Source organism: Boleophthalmus pectinirostris, unplaced genomic scaffold (genome assembly GCF_026225935.1).
Source record: "Boleophthalmus pectinirostris isolate CB_2022bp ecotype Guang Dong unplaced genomic scaffold, ASM2622593v1 HiC_scaffold_3, whole genome shotgun sequence".
Classification (NCBI taxonomy): Eukaryota; Metazoa; Chordata; class Actinopteri; order Gobiiformes; family Gobiidae; genus Boleophthalmus; species Boleophthalmus pectinirostris.
Window position 1 is genome coordinate 34975846 of NW_026571299.1, and position 19246 is coordinate 34995091.

Below are 19246 nucleotides of genomic sequence, written 5' to 3' on the forward strand. Positions count from 1 at the left end.
GAAATGTTCTTATCAAAAATGATCTTTAACTACTATTAACATACCATTTTGTTAATTTAAAGTTAAATTTAAAACAAATAAGACAAATGACATATATGTGAAATTCACATGTAATAAATGTGACATGAATAGTTAAATACAGAATGCATTTAAGTTAAAATGTTTAGCTTTTTAAAGTTATGACAGTTATTATGACAATATAACTGGTGAGCAATTAAAAGTGTTCTAAAAAATGAATAATAAAATACAATAAATGTGAAAAGCACTGATGCAATTATCAGAAATTCTAGTTGTTTTGTAGATGACCAAAGCGTGAGTTTCTTCTCTGCAGTGCTGATGGTATCTAATTTCCAGCCTGTACCAAAAATGGATTACATTATTGTGGTTATTAACCAAAGGAGAGGAGAGTACCATAGTCAAAATTACAAGAAAGTAACATTACTTCAAAATAATATTACTGACATTGAAGTACAAAGTAGTGGTCCAAGAAATTTCTCCAGTAAGAAAAAATATTTTGGAACACTATTACTTAAGTAAGAGCAACTGTCTGGATGCAACATCTGATTTAAAATTCAATAAATACTCATTTAAAGTTGATGTAATTGGAAGGACAGAATATTAACTCATGTACTAAATCTGGTATTTTCAAAAGATATACCCTATATCAACATAATGTGAGGTAAAAGCTTTGAGGGACTCACAGCCAAAGCAGCCTTGACGCCCTGTAGCTGGTAGAAGACTCTCCCTCCTTCCTCAGGACAGAGGGTCTTCAGCTCTTCTCTGGTCATTCCCAAAAGCATTGAACCACTCAGAACCCCCAGACAACGCACAGTACTGCATACCAACAACATTAAAAAATAATAATAATTTGCCATGTTTGCATAATTTCCCTTGTCAACAACAATCAAAGGGAAATCAGATTACTGACATCAGATGTAACATAAATTTCAGTCACTCCAGAAATCATAACGATCAGCTGTTTGTTGCTATATAAATATAGCCAATGTGAATATTAAATCTGTCCTGTAATATGCACATGATGCACACACAACTTTGATAAGACGCTGGTAATAAAATGGGTGGATTTGCACATTTAATTTTGTTAGATAAAGGCAAAGTGATAGGCGATTACCTAACTGCTATTATTAAATGCTATAAAAGTAGTGCCATGCTTGCAAACTATTAATCAATAAAATGGCAATGTGAACTCTTACACAGTAAAAATATAACAACAAAATAAAAGCCAAAATGCACTATAGACATTAATATTCTTGTGTAGATGTCATAGAATTTGATGTCATGATTTCTGATACAGGGCATAGACTACTGCGTGTCTGTGTCCCAGTGCACCCCAGTCGCCTCAAGCTCATGCAGAACTCTGCAGCGTGTTTTTTTAATCGATACTCAAGATGTCAGCACATCACTCCAGTTATTTCTTCATTTATTTTCAGTTTCTTTTAGAATTGATTTAAAATGTTATTGTTTGTTTTTAAAGCTCTTAACGGGCTTGATCCTCCTGTCTGTCCACAGCTCAAAGAGGGGTTAATGGTTAAACAACCAGCTTCTACTGGAAGTCCCCAGAGCCAAACTCAAACACAGGGTTGCCCAGGCTTTCTTTATCACTGGCCCCAGACTCTGGAACAAACTGTCCTTGATATGCGCCTCACCACAGACTTTTAAATCATTTTAAATTCATTGTTTAATGTTTTGCATGTTTTTATATTGTGTTGATTTTAATATGAGGCACTTTGGTCACCTTCAGTGTTGTATAGTGCTCTATACATAAAGTTTGATTGACGGATAAATGTATGGTTATTTCTTTCAAAAACAATGAATCTGTCCCCAGACTGCCATAATAATATAATATATGCCATTAACTCAAAAGCCTTTCATCTAGCAAGAACCACATATTTGTCTGGGCACCACTTTTTTTAACCATTGTGAACAAAAACTATTTCGCCTTTGTGCTGACAGGACGTAAATGAACGTAAATGCCAGTTTGTGTTTCATGCAGCTATGTCCAGTAAAATCACTGTGATGTGAACCATATGCAGGACAAAACCTTGAACCCTATCATAAACTATGAGCATTCCTGAATCATATGATTCCACAAATTGTCCTGCCTATCAGGTCCTTGGTAACACATGGTAATAAAACAGATGTAATGGAAGTTGATTAATGCGTAATGTGCTGGAATCAATCACTGATTCTAATCAAAATGTTTCTTGGTTAATCATCAGACTCACATTTTGGTAAAGCCCTTGTCTTCAAGCCAGGATTTCACTTCAGCAGGTTTTGATCTCTTGGTGAGGACTGGTGGACCATCTAGGTCCTGAGAGACATCACAATATATGATTTAAAGAATTTTTATGTTTGCTATTTAAAGATGTACTATATGTACTTTTCTGTATAAGCTTTGTCTTCTGCTTTTCTCCATCAACAAGCAACCCTGCTTACAGTTAGAAAGAATTTATAACTGACTCAGTTTTTTGTAAGAAAAAGCCTGTTATTGGCAAAAAGTGTAGCGCCATATAGCAGAACATTAATAAAGCAATACGATCTCTGCATATGGAGACAAGCAGGCAGCAGAACCCACAGCAGAAAAGTTACACAGTGTACCTTTAAAATTTTATCTTAAAAAATGTATTACCTCTTCATTAAGCTGATCCATTAACTGGAGAATGTTATTGGGCACATAACCCTCTTCTCCCTGAGCATTCCTCACTTTCCACCACTGTCTAGAGCGGTCGAGCAGCTGGCCACAAACAAATGTTAATCAACAAACTAAGTTGTCAAATAGTTAGTATGTCAAAAAACTGAACAGATACTTACTTCAACTGTGTCTCCTTTAGCAATTGAGAGCTCTCTGTGATTTCTTGAGGTGAAGTCATACATAACCACCATGAATTCAGGTTCTCCTGAGCTGCAGATACCGAAAAAAGATAAGGGGATTCAACAGCTTGTACTTACTGTATCAGGAACTTTTTAATAGATTATTTGATTTACCGTTTTGTATATTGCTTTGGGGGTTTCCATTTTGGTTTTTTCTACAAAGAAAAAAAGTATATCACTCAGATATGTTATCCTGAAAAGCTATTCATGTTAAATTTTCTATAACTGTATGATCTTACACTGGTAGGAGTCTTAATTGGCTGCCTCTTCACAGAATCGTGAGGATCTGATTCTGTTGTCACCTCAGGAGGCTGCCAGCCATCGAAAAACTCCAGGTTATAGGTGGGTATATCCTCCTCAGTTTCAGCCCAGTCTGCACTGTAAATATTCAGAAATACACTTATTTATAACAGTTATATATTATAATTATATATTATATTATAACCAGGGTTGCTTACACACTTACATACACCTCGTGGAAATTTGGACTTAACTTTGACTAACTCCATAACTAAATCTGGACCGCCATACGGTCAATGGGACTAGATGAGGGCTATGCCAGGACTAGAATGGGACCAATCCTAGTTTATATCAGGACTAAGCTGGGCTTCAACACGCAGAGTGAAAACATACCGTAAGAGTACCCCACTCGTTGGAACCACTGGGTATCTATGCTAAATCGCAACAAAAAACAACATTTGGTTTTGAATATGTAGACATACTAATAATGAGATTACTCCAAGTATGTTTTTATGAGGTAACAACATTCCAAAGCTCACAAGAATCATTTTTTAACAGAGGACTGGAGACAGGTAAGACAGGTCAAGTGTTATACTCAATAACACAACAGCAATATACATTGAAGTTATCAGGATAGATCAGTCAAGTTGGTGGTATTTATTTGGTCCCCTCAGGGCAGTTGTAGGAACAAGTCTATTACTTCCTGCTATTGCTTTGACTAATATTCTTTTACCTGGTAGTGTTCCAGGCCTCTCCCAGACTTTGCCACAGTATTTCCTCTGCATCTGTCACCTCTTCCCTCATGAGCTGCACACTGTCAGGGGTTAACACAGGCACTAGTATAGAGGGGGGCAGGCCTTCGGGACAGTGAGCCCCCACCTAAAATGAGTACAATTAACAATGTGTGGGTTTACCAATGTACTATACACACCAATACCAATATGCACAAAACACTGAATTGTAACAGTAAGAGTAAGAATGTCTGTGGCATAAACGAAACAATGTGATCAATAGGTCAACAGCTAATTCCTATTATTTCTGAAAGATTTAACAAACAGGTACAATGACAAAAAATAAAACTAGTCTAATTTATAATTTCTCTATTCTACTAAAAAGCTTGTGTTTTTGACTGATAAAATAAAAACAAAAGTTATACTTGACCAAACCTACATGCTATCTATAGCAATTTTGCTAGTCCAAATTTCCATTAAATAACCATAGACAGATGAAATTATATGATTTCATGTAAAACCCAAACAGAAGTACTAACATAACCTGTACTTACATACGCCAGTGCTGCAAATAAGGAGTGAACAAAGTCTGCAGCACTTGGGTTATTGATTTTTCCATTCAGCTCTCCCTAGAAACATGATTTAAAATACACAGTTAGATATTAATAGTAAAAATGTTAAGAATGGACTAAGATGACACATACCAGTAAGTTAAAACCAGACTTGATTTTGCGCAGACAGACAGCAAAGTCCTCTGCAGAAGGCATGCCGTCCATCACTGGGTAACAGACAACAGTCAACAGCTACTGCATACAATGACTTTGATACTAATTTTACACATGTCAGACTAATCATAACATAACATGCCTCAATGAAGTGAAGCCATATTTATACTTGGGTTACCAATACTAGTACCTTTCTTCTTTTTCTTCTTCTTTTTTCCATTTTTGGCTAAAACTGCAGATATTTTCCCCATGAAAATTTCAATGTCACCTAAAATATGATTTAAGATGTCCTGCAAAAGATAAAATATTTAAGGAAAAACACAGATAGTGAGTTAATTTTGTCTTTATTTTGTTACTGACCACATTTCTATCCAGTTCTGTGTAGATTCGGGGGGGGTCAAGGTGTTCATCTTCTGTTGTGGGGGTCATCTGTGGGACAGGGGTCTGCTCTCGAGAAGGGAATGCCTCTTCCTCCTCATGTAAGGTCACCTCAGATAGAGTGGTGTCATCTTCTGCTCAGACATAACCCATTTTAGTATACAATATTACATACAATAGTGAGCATTGTGTCTTACCATAATCTGGGGCAGTCCACAACAGCACTGGCTCTTCTGGTGGTGGTGGAGAGCCTATACTGCCACTGCTGTAATATCAAAAGACAAAGACCTACAAGAAATGTGCAATGTAATAATATAATATAATGAGCTTTTCAGCTGCCTTACCTGAGACTTGAAATCTCATCTCTACGAGAAAGTGCATGAGAGAGATGTTTCTCAACCACATCGGCCTGCACACAGTGAAAATGTAACAAAACATGACAACATGTTTTCTACAATCAAATTTCCTCTTCTTTTTTTCGCTTATATTTTCATTGACTTTACAATACAATGTGCAAACAGTATAAAGGATAATTTTGTCATATGATCTTTAAAAAACATGATAATAAATTTAACAAAAAAAAATAAAATAAAAAAAATTGGGAATAAAAATGAATAGTTTTATTGGATTAACATAGTCAGTTCCACTTCCTTTCAAATTTCACAGTTTCTAGTCAGTTTCTCCAAAATATTGTGGAACACATCCACCCAGTTTTCCTTTATTGGTGCCTCCACCTTTAATTCCTAGTAATGTACTAATAGTCATGGAATTCTAATCCCAAATACAAGTAAACAAAAGAGTGAGATAGTATAGTATGACCACTGTACTGCTCACCCTGACGTCGTCACACTGGAACAGGAAGATGCTGGTTTTAGATTTGGTACGACTCTGCACTGACACTGTGAGCAGAGAGTTAAAGACTCCAGACTCCACAACAGACTGAATCTCCATCACATCATTGAGATCTATGGATTCCAGCTCCTCCTGAAAAATACAGACAACTTCTGTCACTAATGAGAACTTAAAAAAACAACAGACCTTTGAAATTCACATTTGTATGTCATTACTGAAATTTATTACAACATTTTTCATCTTTTTGTAAAACTGAACTATTGAAATTTCTTATCCCTTTCCTTATTCCTGCCCTTATTTTTTGTTACATTATTGTGATGTGTCTTTGAGTTACTGTGAAAAGCAGTTTATAAAACCGATGTTATGTATTATTATAAGAAAAAACAAATCAATAAATCTTTGTTCCTGTGTTAATTTCTTTGAAAAAAAAGTATCATAGTTTTAACCAATGTTCTATTTCAAAATGTAATTGTAATGTAGAATTGCATATATTTAACTTAAATTATGACTATAACCAAACCTCCTTGTCAAAGCCTGATCTCATCAGGCGCTAAGCAGGGCTGGGCCTGGTTAGTACTTGGATGGGAGACCTGAGATCAGGTGCCACAGTGGCGTGCCAGTGTTGTGTGTTGGTGGTGGTCAGAGACAGATGGCGCAGACTGGCAGCCTCACTTAAGTCAGTCTGCCCCAGGGGAGTTTGACTACAAAAGTAACTTTGACTACAAAAGTAACTTTATTCCACCAAAAGCACTTATATGAGAACTAATGCATTATTATTATTAAAATATGTTTTTTAAACTAAAAGTACTGATATTTTTTATTTAAATAAAATGTAACTAAACATAAAACTTTTGCCAACTAAAACTAGACTAAAACAAAAGAACCATTCAACTAAATATGGGCTAAAATTAAAATTTTTGGCCAAAAGGATAAGACTAAACTAAATAAAAATGTCTTGTCAAAATGAACATGAGTTTGTCCATCATTATCTCTTTGCAAACACCACTGACGGATTTAGCAAACAACCATTAACCAAATATTATGTAAAAGTGTTTGTTTATCTTTATAGCAGGTGTTTCCATGTGTCCTGTGATTGCTCTTTGGATGGGCTGTTCTGCTTCACATGACGTCACGGTCCCGTTCATAAACCCTCATGTGGACAAGGGCTGAACAATTTGATAAAACTACATGACTAGCATTTTTTGCATAATAAGAGAAGATTATTTGTTGTTTGCAAGTGCAATTATGTTACTACAGTCTTTGCAATGCCAATGTACAATTTTGATTTCTTTGTGATTCAATTGTGATATATATTACAGCCTTAATGTGGGCACAGTACCTTTGTCTCTGTGTCGGTGAGGACCAGGGCTGCCCCCTTCAAAGCCAAGACCATGTTCTGCCCCCACACTCGCCCCATCCCGTCCAACAGCCTCAGCCTCTCCACACAGTCCGATATGCTCCTCAGATCCTTCCCATCCAGGTCACAGGTAAACAAATGCTGCAGAGGAGAGTAATAGAAGTCAAATCCATAATAATCCATTATAAGTTCTGTGGTATTGTTTCATTATGATAGTGGGCACATAGTCAAAGATGAATTGCAAAAAAGTTTAATATACTAGTGGTTACAAAGCAGTACTATGGCAATGCACTTACAGTATTTATTCGATTAAAATCAAAGACATTTTAGAAATATTTCATATAATTTGTTCTGTTGATGTATAACATAGAATTATGTGGTGTTATTACCTCCACTCTGTATTGAAATGTGTCCAACATCTTGTTTATTGAAGCAGCATACTCCTTCCTTTGCACTGATAAACAAAAAATCGTGTTTTCTAGTGGTCATCTGAGACACAAAAACAATATTTTATACACAGTATACTCACTATAGACTGCCTTAGCACTGGGCTTGGACAGATTGGATGCCTGTGAAGATACTTCATCCAGAGCAGAGAAGTTGCTGTAATAAAATATGATTTTTAAAATAAATATTCCTTGAGAAAAGTTATAACGAGCATTCAGACGACTTACCTTGAGTGAATGGATTCGCTAAAGCTGCTGGTGTCATTCGCAAAAGGGCTATTACCCCTCATGATTATTTCTCGACACAGACACACCTACACTCCAGGTACATCGGAGAATATATACCATGATGAGTACATTGCAAAGGAGTGGCTACAGGGTCATGTTAATCATTCATTTAATGAGCTGAGTTGATAGTTTTGTTTGTTTGACACTTTGAACAAAATAAAATATTTTAAAGTTTTAAATATTTATGAACTTTTATAATTTATCTTGAGATAACACACAAACGTGGATACTGTGCATAGTGGAAAGTGTTTAGTTAATCAAAGGCTTGACGTAGCCACAGACACACTTCAACTATAAATCTACATAATACTGTCTACAATGCTGTCTAGTTTATAATTTACCAATAAACACATCCACATATTTCAACATAGAGTAATGGTCTACAGCTACAAGCCACTGCATCCAAATTATTATATACATAATCTTTGTAACTGAATACACCCAAACGTATTTTTAAAGTATGCAAATACGACTTGATCAACAGAATGATGTCAGTTACAAGTCTTACCTGTGCTGAGATGTGGTCAGTCCAAGGCAATGTTTAGTTTAAATTGGTTCCTGTCAGAAGCATGATCCACCCAGGACTTCCTCATATAATTAAGGTCAAAGTCCGTTTTAACTCCTGAGACTGGGCAGGCTCAGATCAGGATCAGGGTGTGAGCCAGAGGTCACCAAGGAGCACCAGCAGCATGGAAAAATTATATTATATTTATAAAGAAATGTGCAAGATTGAAAAGTCTAAAAACGAACGAAAATAAACAAGGCAACTTGGTAAACCACCAAACAAATTAAAACTGACATCCAAGGACGAAAACAAAATATTGAAGCCTGGTGTGTTATAAAAAAATCCACTAGAGGTCAGCATTGCTAGATTAGTGTTGTGTTCTATTCACCAGCACACCAATGCTGTGTTTAAAGAAGACATGATTTAATATTCAAAGCACTACAAGATTTGTCATCATAGCAATATGGCTAAAATACAAAAATGTTTAAGTACATATGCACCAAATATAAACTGTACTTCAGCACTCAAAGTGCGTTGGCCTCCATCTCAAAACAGACAAATAAATCTGATTATTGCTAAATGTTTTATAAATGGCAATGATGTAAAATGTTACACATCTAGAAAAGAAAATACTCAATAATCCGGTAACTGGATACATTTTATGAATTGAACAAGGTTTGATATTACACAAATGTTAAAGAAACCAAAAAAAAAAACGAAAAAAAAAAAACAAAACAGGGGCATATTTTATATTTAACATTAAAAGCTGAATGGCACCAGGAGAAGATAAATGAGCAGTACTGATGGGACTCAGGGGGCTGGACAAGAGGACACTTGGCAGTTAGGGTACTGAGGGTAAATAATGCCCTGACCACTTCTGTAACTCATTTACTTTGTAAAATGTTTTCTTATGACAAAAAAAGACTTTGGCCTGTGCAGTCTACAGATGTGTCCCCTTCACATACAATGGAAACGAAAATGACCATCAATACAAGATAATACACATAAAGTAAGTACTAGTGAGCAAGGGTAGTCAAGAGTCAAATAGTCTATAATATGTTGTGCTTCACTGCGACTGCAGAGCTTGAACAATGTTCATACCGGGACCAGGGGGCATGGTCCACCCATCCTGGCCCTGGTGGGTCTGCAGCAGACAGTACAGCTGCTTCAGATGGGTCACGATGTTGTCTTTGATGTCAGGGATGGAAATCTGCAGACGAACGCTGCCACTGTCAAAGGAGCGAGTGTTGTCTCCAGAAAACATCTCACTGATCATTCGCGCCACAACCGGAATAACCTACAGCAGAGGAGAGACAGAGGTCGAGATGTGTATAACCAGTAAAGCATGTGACACGCTGGTGCATACATGCCATGTGTGTAAATCCTGTATAAAGGATACTCATTAAAGCTCACCATGACTTTATGCATTACAAAAACAAAAGCCTTTCCCGAACAAACCTCACCTGGACCATGATCAGTTTCCTCTCTCTGGGGCGGCCATCGGGCCACTCCTCTCCAAAGCACAGACTGATTTCAAAATTGGGTGGGTTTGGAGTCTGGCCACGCTGATGAGCAATCACACCTACAATGACAACAAATGCCTGGTTTATTTATCTGTGTAATTTTGTGTAAGTTGTGTTGACTGTGCAGAGCTTCTTACCACTGAGAAAAGACTCGAGACAGAACAGTTTAACTTTCCTCTGTCTCTCGATGAGGTTGGGGGCTGCTGGATTGGGAGCACAGGGGCCAGACCAGTAGACTTTGCACTGACAGAGGCGCACGGCATAGATGTCGTGTCCATTCACCTCCAGGATGAGGCCACGGTCCATCACGTCCAGCAGGCGGTTGGTGAATATGCGCTGTTTTTCGTTGGTGATGTGCTCGGTGGTGGGGAAACGCAGCTGCTCCAGACTCACGGGTCCAAACAGCTCCTCCTGATTCTCCATCGGACCCAGGTCTCCATAAAACAGCCTGCAGCCCTGAGGGTTACTGACTGTGACTGTGGGACACATCTCTTTGCCCCTGTACAGAAACTGCACCTCCAGGTCAGTCACTATGTAAGAAAGAAGATATGATAGATGAATAAAATTAAATAGATTTACATTTTTGTCACCTACAAATTTCTGTATAGATCTGGTATAAAGAGACAAAACAGGCCATATTTGCAAAATGTAGCTGCCAATTTGTTTTTGTTTTACTAATCCCAACTGTACAACTAAAGCCATATATTAACATGTGAACGTACAAGTATATATTTTCACAAAACAGTGTAAAAATATGTAAGTATTCATACTAGGGATGGGCATTCGATGAAATTTTCTTAATCAATCGTCGGAAGAATTAACGATCGATTAATCATTAACGTTTTTATATTAAAATTATCATCATTATTATTACTATCTGCACTACTAATCTGCATAAATAAATTCAACTTTACGACATATAAACCGTAACGACTCTAGAGCCACATCAGCCCGTTTGACATTATAATGTGTTTAATTCAGTTTTGCGCAACTCTCACAGAAACAAAACTTAAAACCGCATCGCTAATTTGCATAAACTCAGCGAAGATAAAACTACAGCTCTTGTGCGCTGATGCGTCAACTTCTGTCAGATTAAAAGACATGACTCAGTGGAATACAGGTGTGTGACCATATTTGCGTTTGTCAAAACCAGGACACTGTACGGGGGGAGGGAGGTGAGTCCTCGTCATCGACATTGCGCGACTCTCACCTGGTAAAGCTTTTTCCCACTGGACACAGAAACATATGTTCCTGCTTTGTACACTGTGCACAAGGACTCACACTTGTCCCGAACACAACAGAAAGCGTGGAATTTCTTGTACACATCATCGTTAAATACGCATTTGTGCTTCGGTACATTGCAGACTGACCGAATGTTTGTGTCTGCTCGCTCCTTCTGAGTGCAGAGACACATGTACAGACCCCTTGTTTGGTCACGCTACACACGGCAACCTACATTCGGTTTGTCGCTTAAAATTAACGTAATCGATGAAATTCTTAATGATCAATTATCGATTAATCATGCCCATCCCTAATTCAAACATGTTAAAAATATGCCATTGCCATTTTATTAAAGCACCATGAACATAATTTACTTGTTAAAAATAAGAATATGGTGTTCAGTCACACTTTAATATTACTCCTTACTTGGCAGAGAACTGATCCATGTCTCTGGAGTGGCAAACAGGGCTTCAGACAGTGGCGGGGGGTGCATTATGGTTTCAGGCAGTGCAGTGGGAGCCATGACAGCCATTGGGGGAGGCTGCATTTCCACATCCACTGGCTCCTCTTTTGGCCACACTTTGTTGGGCTCCTCTTTGGGCCAGACCTCGTTTGAAGGAGGACAGCTGGGGGGCTGCATGGAGGCGTCTGAGCATGGAGACCACAGGATCAGAGGAGATGGGCTGGTGCCTAAAATTGAAAATCAAGTTAAAGTAAAAAAGATGCAAGGATATATATAAAAATGCAGGTTTTTACCATTGGATGGATAGGGAGGCAGGGATTCTGGTGTGTTGGGAACATCATCATCTCCGCCATCATCATCTCCGGGAGTCCATGAACCAGCATCAGAAAGGGCTGTAATAAAGATTGTGTAGGTTATCGTTACAGTCACACATTATATCATTACAGATTCAAGCCTAGATAAAACAGTGTGAATCATGTTAAGCAGGTCCCCCAGTGTAAAAGTTATGCCAACTCATGGGATCAAACAAAATTGGAATGATATAATTTGCTTTTAAATAGATCAAACAACTATTTTTGCAGTCCATAGATTTGTTAATTTTTCATTTTTATCATTCCTAACCAGATAAGTTGAAATATGGTTACTGAATGCTTCTGGAAAGAATATTTATGAATACAGTATGTACTTTTTGATTTAATAATGCAGCTTTTCTTTTTTTAAAAAAAGGTCTTTTGACATGTTCTTTCATCTGTCCAGATAACGATTACGATGATCAAAATACAATAACATTATTTTAATCGTGGACCCGTCATGAGTGTTCCAATGACAACTGATCACAGCTCTATTTTTATTGTTATGACCAGAAAATGACAAACAGAATAGCCCTTATTTTAGATAAATAAAGTAGTGACATATTGAATGTATTAAAATAAATACATTTATGCAGGAATACTGGCTCCTGCCCCACCCCCATATGGGTGATGTCAATTTTGTCAGTAGTACCTTGGTTACTCATGGGCTGTGGTATGTCACAAACATCATAGATCTTGAGTGGGTTCATGGGGACTTCTTTGGTGCCATCATAAATCAGGTTGAACTCTCTGCTTTTATTGAGCGCACATCTCAACTGAGCCTTCCACTTGGCTGGATCTGGTTCATCTACACCCTCCTGGAACTTCCCTGTCTCCACAGCCCACGCCTGTAAGCCAATGACAAGGACTATGAAACATCCAAGTGGAAAATACCATTGTGTGAGAAAATGTCTGAGTAATGCAACTATATGAAACAATAAGTGTTTTTGAAACTGTAAGTCTATATGGGAGGTTCTCTGTCAGGCAGGTTGTCATATGTGTCATATGTAAGCAAAAAATAAGGCTAGAAGCATATATATTCATCGCGTAAGGCAAGCTTGATCAAATCACTGAGACATCCTTGAAGTCAAAAATTATAAATATAACATATGACTTGTATACAACGTCTATCTTTGCAGTTGCCTTTACCTTGGTCACATAAAAACCCACCTTGAATATGGTGTCTTCGTCCTCGTGCTGCGGTGTGTGGCGGGTCGCGTGTTTCCAGGGGATCTTAAAGCGCATGGCATCACGGTCAATCCACACCAGCCCCGGGTAGCGCCCGCTGTCCACCTGCGCCACGAGCCACGGCTTCAGGCGCACACGGCGTGGGGTAACCGACATCCTGCCTGTGAGGATAGCCCCCTAAAAAACAAAAAGAGACGTTTAAAAGTAACCCAGGCATATTTGTAACAGCCCCTGCAGACAAACGTCCCATACAAGTTACATACAGAGGTCAAAGGGCAGGTACAATGGCCGACATGTCGTCTAGTGCACAGAAGTAAACCACAACAGCAGATCCAACGTATATGCTTGTTAAAGACAGTATGATAGAAGCAATGGACCAAACCTAACCTACAACAACAACAGCAACAACGGAAACTATAAAGCACGTAGCCTACCTGTGGCGGTAAACCAGGAAGTCACCGGGCGCTTTTCTGCTCCGTGAGTGCGCAAACAGCTGTACAAATCCTCGGTATGGTACTAAAGTTTTTCCTATACTTTAACACAGACTTCCACCAAGTCAAAGTTCACCGTTTCTGCCGCACATCGCCGTCTCACAACAACAAAGTGAAAGTTTATCTAGGGTAGAAGCGGTGCGGCGACGTGAAAATGTTCACCTACTTTGGGCTCAAGCCCCTCCTCCTCCTCCTCACCGAAACTCAGGTACACATGACGTCACCCGGTGACACACCTTTCTGCTTCAGGGACAGGCGCACGGACACGCGCCTGGCTTACTGTAAATACAAAGAACCAACACCAAAGAACAACAAACTATTGGGTCACATAACATACCTACATTGGGCTACTTATTCTTATACTTACATTTCTGGATATTGGCAACATGGTGGCAGGTTACTCTTCACGCAAATAATAGAGAGTATATTCAGTATTTGGAATATTTTACCATATATCTAGGTTTTCTGTACTTGCCTTCCTTTCTGTATACTTACTGATGTGAAACAGGACTGGCATTTTATCCTTGAAAATGAATATTAGTATAATGAAGATACATCGTTGCAATAAGAGATACAGGACTGCATTCATACCATACTCCAGTCCATACAACAACTCTGGCTTATGTAAGAGATAACCCTATGTCCTGTCTGTCACTTCTTAATCTTTGAACTGTTTCTCCATACATTTCTTTCTTTTCATTTCTTTCTATATTTTGTATTTATGTATTTCTATATTTTATTTGTTCTTGTGCATATATATTTGTATAATTATACCATATTTGACACCAGTATCTTACTATTTTTTCTAACGTATTTTGAATGTATTATTACCATTTATATTTTTTGCCCTTTATTATTATATTTAATGTGATGTGTGAGCTACTGTGTTTAAATAATTTTCCTTGTGGATCAATAAAGTTTGACGAAGTCTAAATCTAAGACAGAAGACGCAGTCCACATTACCCATCTATTGAAAATATTTTATATAAACAAACAGAGGAGCCTGAAATGCAGATGAATTAGTTGAGGTATCCCATCAGTGAGAGCCACTCCCTGAAACTATCATCATCTCTTGAGTGCATATTTTCCAGGACTGCATGCACGTCTTGTTGCAGGGTGCTATTTTGCATTTCATTTGAAGGTGGTTTGTGGCATATGCACTCAATGGCAGTCACTCAGTTGTTTGTTTGGGATGAAAGCAATGACAAAGCAATGCAAATCAAGAGCAATTTGCAATTGTCATCTGTACTTCATGTTTGAATTATGTATGTGCTTGCAATACCACTTCCCGAGCATGGTCAAATCCACTCTTAATGGTCCTCTCTGATAATAGACCTTACATGATAATTACTATATTGTCTTGTCATTCAGTATATGAAAGCTGGAACAATATTTTCGGGTCAGTATTTATCGTATGTACAATTTATTTGCCCTACTGGGAAATTTGTGGTTATTTTTTGGCTAAAGAATAATATTTAAGCCATTTTTTACAATATTGTAGATTTAGAATAGTTTTTGTGGTTTAAATCTACTCTTGGGTTATTGTGTCAGTAGCAAAAAGTAGTTTGAATATTACTGTTTATTGTCCATATTTTCTTCTGCAATATATTGCACTTCAAAATTTGTTATCATGACAGGCCTGTCTGCAACTTGCTGGAAGATTCTAACCTTTTTTCAAACATTTTCATTTTATTTAGAAATATATTCATGTTCTACCCTAGTTGCACAATTCACAGTTTCTATAGCTGAACTTTCTTTACTCTAATACAAGAAAATGTGCATTCACTTAAACATTTTGTGTTCAAAACATTTCTGGCACTTGAAGTTGAGGATCTGTGAAATGTAAGAACATAAAGGATCAAAGTGTGTATTTTTTGTGTTTCTTCATAAAATAGCATAAGATTTAAAAGGTCAGTAATCCTTCTCCCATGTTCAGGTAGTGCTGTCCTTTGTGTTGGCCAATATCTTTTCTGTGGCATAGCAAATAGTCAATATTTTAGCATCCCTCTTGGTCTATGAGCTCTCCATGGATCTTGTGCAGGATATGGGTCAGGTCCAGACTCTCTGTTAACATCTTTAGCAGCTCCTCATCCTGTTGAATCCCCTCCATGAACTCCTCATAGGACAGCTCCCCTGCAAAACAATTGCTGCTTTGAATCAAATATAATCACATTTTTCTATGTAAAGGCACATACTAGAATATTGAGAAATTGTTATTTGAGAACATTATAAATTATACCCAAATACAATTAAAATACAAACTGACCATAATTTTATAAATATTGCATGAAACTTCTCACCATCTCCATTGATGTCAATCTTGTCAAACATCATGTTGGTAAAGTCCTCAGCAGAAATGTCATGAGATATCCCACTGATTGCACGAATTGACTGTAACACAAAAGAGGAACTTAATGCACTTTTATTTGATACCTTAAAACAAACATATTTACTATACATCACTATTTAGTGATAACAATATATACTCCCAATTAATATACAGCTAAAAACGTTCTCAGGACCATTTGTGTTTTTAATTAACTGACCTACTGTAATAATTAGGATTGCAATTGTATTTTTAGCTTTGACCAGGAGGGGTCAGCAAATGTCAACTGGTGTTTTCAAGTTCTTGCCTCTGAAAACATCGGTCTGCCCCTAATCCTGGTGGAATTCCAGATCCTCTTTTTAATCCTTGTATCTATTTCAGGTCTCAGGGGTCTAAGCAGGTTGTCTCAGGACAGTCAAGAGATTTGCATAGCTCTCACCCAAAATCCTGGTTTAGGTTGTAGATGAGAGATGACTATGATGATACAGTTTTAAAATCAGATTTTTAGGTTATTTAAAACCATAATGTTTTTTCCTGATTCAGTTATGTCTCACCTTAATAATGAGGAGCAGCTCATCCCTGTCAATGCACCCGCTCCCGTCGATGTCATAGAGCTTAAAATACCACCTCAACTTCTGATGCACACTGGCCTTCAACACCAGACTCAGAGCTGCCACATACTCCATAAAATCTATGTACCCATCCTGCAAACAACATACAAAATATAATATAACACAGGAATAAAATATAAGTTGTATTGGTGAAAACATTTTTTCCTTGTGAAAAACCAGAGCAAGATATAAACTGTGTAAGATTAGAAGTTTTATGAAGACTATTCACCCATAATCCCTAATACAAATAAGTAAATAACCCTAAAGAAATCAAAGGGGCACATAAACATGACAAATATATGTTTCTAGTTTTGTTTTGCTAAAAATGATAAATAAGACTTACAGTGCAGATTTAAAAAAGATTTACCCAGATCTGGCCTCAGCTTTTTTAAGTAAATGCTCCATTCATTGACTCATTCTCACCATTTGCAAGGGAAAATTACTTCCTCTCAATCCTATTTGAACTTGTATTTTATGTATTTCAGAATAATGATAAAAAAAATGATTAACAATTAAAACAAAATATATCTTTAGAATAGGGAAAAGGTCCTCAAAATGTTGTATATGAATCACAATTTCATATAATACACATAATGAAATAAAATATAATTATAAGTGAGTAAAATATATATTTTTGACCCTTAAAAATGGTATAAAATGTTTCAACTTGACAGTTAGTGTTTGTAGTCTGGTTGCAGTTCTGGGTCAGTTGGATAAGGCTTGTCACTGGGATAAGCTTCTCTAGTAATAGCTATTGACCCTTGCCCAGAAATAAACAAGCTTTACTCTCCAATAGTACTAACAAAAGCAAAAAACTGTTCACACACACCATTCTTAAACATAAAACTTTCAGGAGTGAAATCACTTACATCGTTCATATCAAAAGTCCTAAACATTGTATGGACATATTCATTTGAAGTCGCTGACAAATTCTTCAGGCCAAAAAACTTCTTAAATTCGTAGTAGGTAAGAAGTCCCGATGGGCACTCTGTCATGAATTTCCTGTACCACTGATGACTTTCACATTCTTGCATCTCCTCCACACTTGATCCGCTGGTGTTGCCCATAATATATTTTCTATCTCCAGCTAAAAAGTTTAAAAAATTCTTTTAGAAAGCATAGCAACTATCATCATAGTAGGTCCAACGCACTCCTGCTCATAACTGGTCTGTAGTCTGTGAGGGAAACCCCAGCAGCAGCAGGACCTCCCTGAGCTGCAGCCAATCATCTGTCAGCACTCTTGTGTGAAACTGGATGAATATATAATCCACTTTGCCTGACAGTAAGACTTAACTAATTAAAGAGACCTTAGACCCTGGAAACGCATGCTACTGCACAGAGAACTATCAGTGTCTATGTTTACATGCACACCAAAAATCTGATCATTATCTGATTACTGGAGTTATAAAATTATTGAAGTGTCATGGAAAGAGTTATGATTTACTTCTTATGACTTACTTCTGATTGTTCACACCTGGGCAGGTTTTGACAAGGAATTTTATTAAAAAACGAATGGGACAAAGACAAAGACAAAAAAAAAAAAAAAAAAAAAAAAAAAGCAATTGTTATATGGATAATAGTTTTCTTTCTTTGTGTTTTCTTGAGGGGTTGTTCAAATTGCAAAAACAAATTTGACGTCAATAACATGACTTTTTTACATTTCTCTGTCCAGCATGTTTAAATCTTACAAAGGTCACTTGATTGTGGCTGATGTGAGACCTGCATGTTTTAATCAAACTGAGGAAACATGACTTTATTATAATCTCTGGTGAGGCTCCTCCCTCTGGAATTCTCCTCCCCAAAACTTTTGGAGGGAAAATTCAAATGCAGCAGGACACAGGACAGATACAGGAGCAGAGGACACACAGTGTGGAGCAGGAGGATTATGAGAGCTGATCTGTAGGTAAGACTTTTTAAAGATTTTATATGTTTCTCCAGCCTAGAATGTCATCATTGTTAAAACATGTTTGTGGTGTTTCATTTGAAATTTAAGTTAATGTAAGGACTCCTTGAAACAAATTATATTTGCCTGTCTATCTACAAGAGGGTGACAGTTGTACTAAGATTTGAATGTGTTTGTTCCAGAGTCGTCTACAAACAAACAGTGACGTCCAGAGCTCTGCTGGAGCTGTGGGGAAGTTCATGAATGTTATATCTGATGTTTCAGGAAAAAGGAAGATGTTTGAGAACCAACAAAACACAGACCACAGATGAACAAAGTAAGTAAACCAACTAAAATGATTTTAAACAAATTTTTCAAAATTAACTTCCTATTGAAACAGTGATCGTGTTTCTACAGGGTGATGTGGCACTGGAGGACTTTATACCAGATGCCCTACCTGTTACTGCGTTTAGAGCACAGGTGTCAAACATACGGCCCGGGGGCCAGATCCGGCCCTTCAAGACCTTTAATCTGGCCCTCGACTGGTTTTCTACAAAAATATTTTAATTATATTTTTTATTAAAATGTGGTGTTTATCACAGCAGCGTCTCCAGCGTCTCTGTACGTGGCCCCTCCCACCAGAGCAGCACAAATGAAGACTTGTCTCTTTCCAAACGCTCTTAAAGGACGATCGTTTTGACTTTTCACCGTGACACCGTCATCAGAAAAATGTCAAAAATAAGAAAAGTGGAGCCGAGTGCAGGATTTTCCAAGAAA

The 19246-nt window shown here is 37.4% G+C and overlaps 3 protein-coding genes across 3 annotated transcripts; all 3 read right to left on the reverse strand.

The window, feature by feature from the left end:
- Positions 1-129: 129 nt before the first annotated feature.
- eps8l3a (EPS8-like 3a) lies at positions 130-8552 on the reverse strand. Its single transcript, XM_020934130.2, has 20 exons — positions 8418-8552; positions 7850-7935; positions 7705-7778; positions 7565-7629; positions 7158-7316; positions 5801-5950; positions 5311-5375; positions 5164-5231; positions 4949-5100; positions 4779-4878; positions 4568-4641; positions 4418-4492; positions 3866-4011; positions 3132-3270; positions 3007-3047; positions 2833-2923; positions 2651-2755; positions 2247-2332; positions 702-834; positions 130-355 (listed from the first exon to the last, which is right to left on the reverse strand). The coding sequence occupies exons 2-20, from the start codon at positions 7909-7911 to the stop codon at positions 344-346; spliced, it is 1797 nt and encodes a 598-aa protein (XP_020789789.1). The 5' UTR covers positions 7912-7935; positions 8418-8552; the 3' UTR covers positions 130-343.
- A 269-nt stretch (positions 8553-8821) lies between these two features.
- On the reverse strand, positions 8822-13857 carry irf6 (interferon regulatory factor 6). Its single transcript, XM_020934001.2, has 8 exons — positions 13594-13857; positions 13142-13336; positions 12624-12819; positions 11915-12013; positions 11585-11848; positions 10075-10467; positions 9878-9996; positions 8822-9711 (listed from the first exon to the last, which is right to left on the reverse strand). Exons 2-8 carry the CDS (start codon positions 13313-13315, stop codon positions 9481-9483), a joined length of 1476 nt encoding a protein of 491 aa, XP_020789660.1. The 5' UTR covers positions 13316-13336; positions 13594-13857; the 3' UTR covers positions 8822-9480.
- Positions 13858-14616: 759 nt separating this feature from the next.
- si:ch211-103a14.5 (guanylyl cyclase-activating protein 1) lies at positions 14617-17740 on the reverse strand. Its single transcript, XM_020934277.2, has 4 exons — positions 17457-17740; positions 16531-16680; positions 15951-16041; positions 14617-15783 (listed from the first exon to the last, which is right to left on the reverse strand). Exons 1-4 carry the CDS (start codon positions 17652-17654, stop codon positions 15647-15649), a joined length of 576 nt encoding a protein of 191 aa, XP_020789936.2. The 5' UTR covers positions 17655-17740; the 3' UTR covers positions 14617-15646.
- Positions 17741-19246: the final 1506 nt, after the last annotated feature.

Excerpts from the sequence above, each read along its gene's own strand:
- eps8l3a (XM_020934130.2), bottom strand. The coding sequence starts at position 7,911 with ATGAGGGGTAATAGCCCTTTTGCGAATGACACCAGCAGCTTTAGCGAA. Across the intron at positions 3,048-3,131 it reads CAATTAAGACTCCTACCAGT|AAAAAACCAAAATGGAAACC; the intron begins GTAAGATCATAC and ends TTTTCTTTGTAG. Across the intron at positions 835-2,246 it reads GACAAGGGCTTTACCAAAAT|TACTGTGCGTTGTCTGGGGG; the intron begins GTGAGTCTGATG and ends GTTGGTATGCAG.
- irf6 (XM_020934001.2), bottom strand. The coding sequence starts at position 13,315 with ATGTCGGTTACCCCACGCCGTGTGCGCCTGAAGCCGTGGCTCGTGGCG. Across the intron at positions 12,820-13,141 it reads ACGAAGACACCATATTCAAG|GCGTGGGCTGTGGAGACAGG; the intron begins GTGGGTTTTTAT and ends ATTGGCTTACAG. Across the intron at positions 9,712-9,877 it reads GGAAACTGATCATGGTCCAG|GTTATTCCGGTTGTGGCGCG; the intron begins GTGAGGTTTGTT and ends CCTCTGCTGTAG.
- si:ch211-103a14.5 (XM_020934277.2), bottom strand. The coding sequence starts at position 17,654 with ATGGGCAACACCAGCGGATCAAGTGTGGAGGAGATGCAAGAATGTGAA. Across the intron at positions 16,042-16,530 it reads AGCTGCTCCTCATTATTAAG|TCAATTCGTGCAATCAGTGG; the intron begins GTGAGACATAAC and ends TTTGTGTTACAG. Across the intron at positions 15,784-15,950 it reads GATTGACATCAATGGAGATG|GGGAGCTGTCCTATGAGGAG; the intron begins GTGAGAAGTTTC and ends ATTGTTTTGCAG.